Raw genomic sequence first — 8898 nt, forward strand, 5'->3', positions numbered from 1 at the left:
GGCGGGGGTAGGGGTGGGGGAGTGGGGAGCTGGGTCGGAGGGGGGTGGGAGAGGAGCAAGGCTGAGGGGGAGGGGACGGGGGCGGGGGAGGAGGAGGAGGGCGGAAGGGAAGGGGGCGCAAAGCCCAGACGCGTGCGCAGACGCGGAGCGCAGGAACCTGCTCGCCGCTCTGCTCCTGGCCCCGCCCGCGCTCAGCATCACCAACTCGGCTATATAACCTGAGCGCCCGCGCCGCCTGGACACGAGGAATTCGCCCCACGCAGAAGGCACGGCGTCCGGAGGCCCCAGGGTTATGAGACCGTCACTGCTCAGGACTTACTAACAACTACAGGTAATTACAATCCTTTCATTTTTGCTGGGAATAAAAGCAGCAATTGAAGATGTACACATATTCTGTATGTGTGAGTTTGTGAGCGCGTGTATGTGTTGAGACAGGCATTCCTTTCCATAATTGCAGGCGAGTACGCATACAGTTTGACTCGCATCAGTCAAATACCCACTGCGGGCTTTCTAATTTAAAAAAATTGTTTTACTTTTTTTTTAAGGGGGAAAATATAGGAGCGTCTTTGGATTTTTAAAAATATAACGCCCACTAACTGATTATTTGCTAGTGGTGATTTCAAAGTTCTGAAAGCAAGTAACTACTTAACTATTTCACTTCCTCCAGTAAGGGGGAAAAAACCCCACGTTACCAAGATTTATTTTGTGTACATGTATTTTATACACATTGGGAGTGCCAACTTATTTCTTCAGTGAATGAAAGGGGCATTGATACTTTGAATATACACACCCTGGAAAATAAACCGAGTTGAGAGGTAGTTTAATTGAGAGGGGGAAAAAATGTGGAGAAAGGGAGAGAGACCCACTCCTGCTACCTGTTACTGTTCCAGAGTCGGCCAAGTCCCCAGCAGCCACTGGAGGTGCCAGAAATTCAGTTGTCTCACTAAAGGCTTTTTATTTTCCTTATTAGAAGCGGCAACTTCGCCATTGCCAATCGCTGACCATTATAATTACTCAATCTTTTAAAGGAAGGTTTGAGGCGAACTTTGAAAAGCCCCAATAAAGAGCGGGCGGCCCTTTCAATGGGCTGTTTATTAGAGAGGAGCCTTCCGCACCTGATCCCCGGCGCGTGGAAGAGCGCTCTGCGCCGCGCCCCCAGCCCTGGCCCTCTAGTAAGCGCTTTTATACAAGGTGGAAATTCAGCAGAGGGCCAGCGGGGTGGGAGGCGAGAAAATAAAGGCAAGGGTGGGATGGAAAACCCCTGCCCACTTTTGTTTCCAAATGTTTCGTTGATGGTGAAATAATTTGGTGGAAAATACTTTTCCTCCGCATGCATTTGCTTTTCAATCCCCATTCAGTATAATCTTCTTAAAAATCACTGCCAGTGTTAGTAAATTACGTAATGGCTCTTCAACTTTAATCGCTGAGTACCCAGAGGCCAGAACAGAGATGGAAACAATTGCAATTTTCAAACTCGTCATTTTTGTGGAGTTGTAAGCGACTCTGAACACATGCAAATAAACATGAAGTCGCCAAAATGTACACTCCTTTTCACACACATTATCCTACCGGGTAATCACCATAAACACACTTAAATTAATCACAAGGAAACATACACCGGAAGTGTACGTATAACACATACTGTCTCCCCTCCTCCCAGCCCTGTCCAGCCTCCTTCGTACCAGCAGGGCACACACAGGCCACTATAAAACTGCGTTTAACTTTTCCTCAGGGGCATCCATTTTGTAATCAGCTGATAATTCTCTTCACATGCATTTCTACAGGGTTAGTGGATAGAAGCTGAGGGCATATGTAGTTTTTGAATGTAGCGTTTTTCTCCTTTTCTGTTTTCCCCTCTCCCCTGTTGAATGTAGGAAACCTAAACATGACCAAATCGTACAGCGAGAGTGGGCTGATGGGAGAGCCTCAGCCGCAGGGTCCTCCGAGCTGGACAGACGAATGTCTTAGTTCTCAGGACGAGGAGCACGAGACAGACAAAAAGGAGGACGACCTCGAAGCCATGAACGCGGAAGAGGACTCACTGAGGAACGGGGGAGAGGAGGAGGAAGAAGAGGAGGATCTGGAAGAGGAGGAAGAAGAGGAAGAGGAGGACGATGATCAAAAGCCTAAGAGACGCGGCCCCAAAAAGAAGAAGATGACCAAGGCGCGCCTGGAGCGTTTTAAGCTGAGACGCATGAAAGCTAACGCCCGGGAGCGGAACCGCATGCATGGGCTGAACGCGGCGCTGGACAACCTGCGCAAGGTAGTGCCCTGCTACTCCAAGACACAGAAGCTGTCCAAAATCGAGACACTGCGCTTGGCCAAAAACTATATCTGGGCTCTGTCGGAGATTCTGCGTTCCGGCAAAAGCCCTGACCTGGTCTCCTTTGTACAGACGCTCTGCAAGGGCTTATCCCAGCCCACCACCAACCTGGTTGCCGGCTGCCTGCAGCTCAATCCTCGGACTTTTCTGCCTGAGCAGAACCAGGACATGCCTCCGCACCTGCCGACTGCCAGCGCTTCTTTCCCGGTGCACCCCTACTCCTACCAGTCTCCGGGGCTGCCAAGCCCGCCCTATGGCACCATGGACAGCTCCCATGTCTTCCATGTCAAGCCGCCGCCGCATGCCTACAGCGCAGCGCTCGAGCCCTTCTTTGAGAGCCCTCTGACTGATTGCACCAGCCCTTCCTTTGACGGACCCCTCAGTCCGCCGCTCAGCATCAATGGCAACTTCTCTTTCAAACACGAACCGTCCGCCGAGTTTGAGAAAAATTATGCCTTTACCATGCACTATCCTGCAGCGACCCTGGCAGGGGCCCAAAGCCACGGATCAATCTTCTCGGGCGCCGCTGCCCCTCGCTGTGACATCCCTATAGACAATATTATGTCCTTCGATAGCCATTCACATCATGAGCGAGTCATGAGTGCCCAGCTCAATGCCATCTTTCACGATTAGAGGCACGTCAGTTTCACCGTCCCTGGGAAACGAACCCACTGTGCTTACAGTGACTGTCGTGTTTACAAAAGGCAGCCCTTTGGGTACTACTGCTGCAAAGTGCAAATACTCCAAGCTTCAAGTGATATATGTATTTATTGTCGTTACTGCCTTTGGTAGAAACAGGGGATCAAAGTTCCTGTTCACTTTATGTATTATTTTCTATAGCTCTTCTATTTTAAAAAAAATACAGTAAAGTTAAAAAAATGCACCACAAATTTGGTGCAGCTGTATTCAGAGCATATTAATTATCTGATCGGGATAACAAAATCACAAGCAATAATTAGGATCTATGCAATTTTTAAACTAGTAATGGGCCAATTAAAATATATATAAATATATATTTTTCAACCAGCATTTTACTACTTGTTACCTTTCCCATGCTGAATTATTTTGTTGTGATTTTGTACAGAATTTTTAATGACTTTTTATAATGTGGATTTCCTATTTTAAAACCATGCAGCTTCATCAATTTTTATACATATCAGAAAAGTAGAATTATATCTAATTTATACAAAATAATTTAACTAATTTAAACCAGCAGAAAAGTGCTTAGAAAGTTATTGTGTTGCCTTAGCACTTCTTTCTTCTCTAATTGTTAAAAATAATTGCACAATTTGAGCAATTCATTTCACTTTAAAGTCTTTCCCTCTCCTTAAAATGATAACCAGATCCATAATTCTTGAGGCTGAATAAAAACAAGAGATGTATTCCCTATCAAAACATATCAATTCAATACATTACTTGCACAAGCTTGTATATACATATTATAAACAAATGCCAACATACCCTTCTTTAAAACAAAAGCTGCTTGACTATCACATACAATTTGCACTGTTTCTTTTTAGTCTTTTACTCCTTCACATTCCATGATTTTACAGAGAATCTGAAGCTATTGATGTTTCCAGAAAATATAAATGCATGATTTTATACATAGTCACACAAATGGTGGTTTGTCATATATTCATGTAATGAATCTGAGCCTAAATCTAATCAGGTTGTTGATGTTGGGATTTTATATCTATTGTAGTCAATTAGTACAGTAGCTTAAATAAATTCAAACCATTTAATTCATAATTAGAACAATAGCTATTGCATGTAAAATGCAGTCCAGAATAAGTGCTGTTTGAGATGTGATACTGGTACCACTGGAATCGATCTGTACTGTACTCTTGTTTGTAATCCTGTATATTATGGTGTAATGCACAATTTAGAAAACACTCATCCGGTTGCAATAAAATAGTATTGAAAATCTGAGCAATTGTTGCATTTCTTCTTAGAGTGTTTTTTTTTTTAAGTATAAATAATTCCTAAGCAGGATAGTTGCTTTACTTGCTGAGTTTAAAACAAATACTAAATTCTATTTGTAGAATAAAATAAAAGAGAAAAGTTTACTTTAGCACAAACTGTCTAGTCTGTTTATCTTGCTTAGGGAGTCACCAGCTCTTTGTACATAATGAAAGGACCACACTGGTATTTCATTACTTGGAATATGGGGCTGGGGTGGAGTAAGGGTTGTGGAGAGACAAACAGTTGTATTTTTGTTTGGTTTTGGTTTTGGTTTGCATTCCTTTAAATGATTATGTTATCTGTTTTCTTCTATTTTTTTCAAAAGATGGATTTAGTTAATTAGTAACAAGCAAGACACAAGTAACCTAGCTTAGTTTGTCTACATATTTTTAAAACATATTAAAATTTTTTTCACCATTTTCTTCGTGCTTTGTTATCTGTACCTTTTCCTGAACTGAAATGTTCTCTATTGCAAAGCGGTCCTATCCCAAAGAGAAAGTGATATATCTTTAGAATATGCCAGGGAGAAATGATTTAATTAAAAGAATCGAAGGGGCTTCCCTGGTGGCGCAGTGGTTGAGAGTCCGCCTGCCAGTGCAGGGGACATGGGTTTGTGCCCCGGTCCGGGAAGATCCCATATGCCATGGAGCGGCTGGGCCCGTGGGCCATGGCTGCTGAGCCTGCGTGTCCGGAGCCTGTGCTCCGCAACGGGAGAGGCCACAGCAGTGAGAGGCCCGCGTACCAAAAAAATAAATTAAAAAAAATAAAAGAAAAGAATCGAAGAAGTGACATTTTATCATTGTAATATAAATGTGATTTCAGTAATTCTTTCAGGAAAAAATAGTAATGAACTACTTGTACTCAAGACATACTATTTGTACTATGATATGTTTCTGGAAGGTGTAATTGTTTCCTCACCCCCTTTGGAGTATTCTGTTGTTTCATAAACAGAACTCACTGGAAAAACTTAGAGATGATTCTGTCCATTGGTAAGGCCACTAAAAAAGTTTGGCATTTCTCTCCCTCTGGATGTATTGACTGACAGGAACAATTTCTAGGGAATAACATTTTGGCACTTGTGCCCTGGCTCTACTGTGGTGCTCTGATTACTGTCATTAGTAACTCCATTGTTCTTCCTCTGATTCGGATGCCACATTGGATGACTACCTCCCTTCCCAAGCTTGTTCCTTTAATCTCCTTCTCATTGGTGATTTAGGGGTTCCAGAAAGCTGACCTCATTTAGCAAGCTGCTCCAGAAAAACGTGAGTAATCTAATGGACAGGAACAATTAGCCATACTAATAACATTGCCAATGGGGCTATGTCAAGCTGTGACAGTAGCAGTAAGGAATATTTCAACGTTAAAAAAATGTTTGAGTGCAATTTAAAATATATCATTTTAGCATGTTTTCCATCAGCCTTCATCACATGGCAGAAATACTTTTAAGTTAGTCCCAGCTTTATCCAAAATGCAATCATCTCATTCCAAGTGAAACAGAGTTGTTATTTTGGAATCAAGCTGTTGCTTCCTATATCCAAGATTGCTTTCACTGTTCTTTCTTTAAGAGACATAATACTGATATGATATCTGAACACTGCCAACCTTCCAGCCTAGGAGACCATGAAGTGAACATTCAGATCTGGTGTGATCTATTCAGCAGCTCAATTTCACCTGTAATTAAAATTGGACATCTTCATGCAAACTAAAAACTATTGCTATAGTGAACAGAAGAAATGAGAGGATGACATTTTAAGAAATTCAGCTTTTAAAACAGCAAGCAGGGAAATCTAATTGTGGATTTTTTTCATAAGGTAGGAATGAAGACTGCAAGTTAGTTTTGATTCCCCCCCCCCCCATTTTGCATGTATAACTTCATTCTAAACATAAAGATTCTTTCAGTCAGTCAAGGAGTAACTCACATGCCACCATCTTTTATTCAAAGGCAGGCACAGATGTTCCTTCTGCAGGGGAGGTTTTAATTTATGAAAATGATATTGTTTATGCATGAATGAACTGAATGCACTCTGCATAACACACAGCGCTTCCATCTGATCAGAGAAATACCACAGAACCAGTGCCAATGTCAGAAACATATTCTACAAATTTACTCACTTAAATGTTTAATGAATATTTGGAAGGCATTTTCAAACCACAAGAAACCTTTTCAATTATCTTTTTCTTTTCTTTTGGAATTGCTAGCCAAGAGACTCTTACAGTTTTCATAGTTGGCCAATGCCTATATCTAGCTAATAAGAAAAGAAAATGTTTTACTAAGTGAAACGCCACCAAAAAGAAGAAACATCAGCAACTATAGCTTCATTGGGAAAAATATTTCTTTAAGTGTTTCATATTGCGCTTACAAGTAATATTTAGGGTTCTGTGTGTTCCCTCATCTTGAATAATTGCTATCGCTATCAAATAAGATGTTTAGATCTACTTATTTAACGTGAAAATGCTCTGATGAGTTATCTCCAGAATACCCTGGTGTTTAAAATCAGTAGACAATTTCATAGTTGGAGATGAAATATTTAAATATTTTAACTGGTGCATAATTCCTTTTGAATAGAACACTGCATAACTTAAATTTCATTTACATCATCAATGACAAATACAGTATGATCTATCTACTTTTAATCCTAAAAAAGACAATTAAATGTAAATTAAAATAGAGGATTATAATATCTTGAGTGTTCTACTAACTTTAGGTTTATAGTATGTTATAGTAAAATAACATTTGAAATGAATTATAAGTGTTCTAATTTATTGATCTTAAAAAATCTCTGTTTTCACATTTGAAAGTCTATAATTCTTACAAAATTAATGCATTTCTGAAAGAAGCTAGCAATTACTAAAATGATACGTGGATCATTAGCTAACAGTTTGAACCAAGCTGTTTTTTTTCTATAATTAAATAAGAGATATAAAGTGAAAATATCTATTAAACAATTAATAAAACTAGGTTTCAAAACATAGGCTGATTTCATCCTAACGGGAATTGCATAATAGCAGAGCTATTTCTTAAACGACACTAAAATCTCCTCTCTTTTCCTTTTCCACTGCCATCACTTATTTCCTGAAAACCACCTAAATAAAATCTTTAATTCCAGGGTCTGATAAAGAATAAAAGAGCCAATGCAACATCTTGTGGAACACCAGGACTGAGAACTCTTGTTGTTACCACGCACAGAGGCGTTCTGGCGTCAGATGCACAGTGATTTGTACGGTGGCATAATCACTGGCTCCTGGCCAGGCATTATGTTACAGAGGATACTATTGTCAAGAACCATTCAACTAGAAATCTGCACTGTATACACTCAGAAGTTGAGATCATCTGCCTTCCTATGTCAGGAAGAATTCTGTGCTGCCAATTGACTCATGGACTCTCTTCACACACACTAACACTTGGTTCAACGGCTCTGATGGAATTAGCTGTGTAACCAAACTAGTGGCATCAACAAGGCAAGGCCACAGTCTCTGGGGACTTGTGTTTAAATTGCTAACCTTAACATATCTTAAAATGCAGAGTATTATGTCAATCCTGGACTAAATCTTAAGATGCATTAAATGTGCATTTGGCCATCTAAACATTATTGTGCTATTTGCCCGGCTAACTTAGAGGTAGATGGATAGTGACAGTAACCATATTTATGGATCCCCAGGTATGGACTAATCCAGAGGGATGGATTGTGAAATGACATCTAGAGATGAGAGAATAAGTTTAACCTGACATACTTGAGGTAACTTGGTAACTTCTTTGCTGTTAACAAGATTAAAACAAACCCTGCTTTATGCTTTGATGTCATAAGGACAGACAGCCACAAGGAAGGCTTCACACACTTATTAGGTTAGTGCTAAGTTTTTTTCATTCATTCCCACATTCTATCATCAAAGCAGCCCTGTGCCTTATTTTACAGATGGAGAAACTTCAGGAAGCTGGGATACCTAGATACTTCATTATTGGTTTCCTTTCTTTATTCAGGTTCTAATTCAAAAGCAACTTTCCTCAAGATTTTCCTGATTCCGATCTAAAGTAGCAACCACCTTAAACCTCACCAAAATCATTATTATATGTTCCCTCCTGTTGTTCAGAGCATTTATCTATCTAATGTTATCTTGCTTATTTATTTGTTTTGTTTATTTTTAAATTATCTACCTCCCTCAGTAGAATGTGGGCTTCACAAGAACAGGAACCTTATCTATTTTGTTTGTTGCTGTTTCTCTGGTGCTTAGAAGACCTACAGGTCCTCAATAAATATGGATATCCTAATGGAGTCCAATCACACTAATCTGATACCAAAGCCTGTTCCTTAACCACTATGCTACAAGTCAAGTATGGAGAATGGAGAGGGCCACAAATGATTCTCAGCCCAGCGAATGTTATAAGCATTAATTCTATAAAAAGGCAACAGTTGAAATTAATTTCCTGTGACACCATGGTACCAAACTCCCCTCCTCGCACTCCTGAGCATCAGTAATCATGTGTTACCAGTCATCTTTTCTTTTTATTGATATCAATTGATTAAATATAATTTGGAATTGGAATAAAAGAAGAACTAAAATGTTATAGGCTCTTTCCAGACCATGCCATTTTTTTTTACACTCATTAAGAACTC

The 8898-nt window shown here is 40.2% G+C and overlaps 1 protein-coding gene across 1 annotated transcript; it reads left to right on the forward strand.

Annotated features, from left to right (window-relative positions):
• Positions 1-104: 104 nt before the first annotated feature.
• Positions 105-4252, forward strand: NEUROD1 (neuronal differentiation 1). Its single transcript, XM_067741321.1, has 2 exons — positions 105-331; positions 1875-4252. Exon 2 carries the CDS (start codon positions 1886-1888, stop codon positions 2954-2956), a length of 1071 nt encoding a protein of 356 aa, XP_067597422.1. The 5' UTR covers positions 105-331; positions 1875-1885; the 3' UTR covers positions 2957-4252.
• The last annotated feature ends 4646 nt before the right edge of the window (positions 4253-8898 follow it).

This window comes from Pseudorca crassidens, chromosome 6, assembly GCF_039906515.1.
Source record: "Pseudorca crassidens isolate mPseCra1 chromosome 6, mPseCra1.hap1, whole genome shotgun sequence".
In the NCBI taxonomy this organism is placed as follows: Eukaryota; Metazoa; Chordata; class Mammalia; order Artiodactyla; family Delphinidae; genus Pseudorca; species Pseudorca crassidens.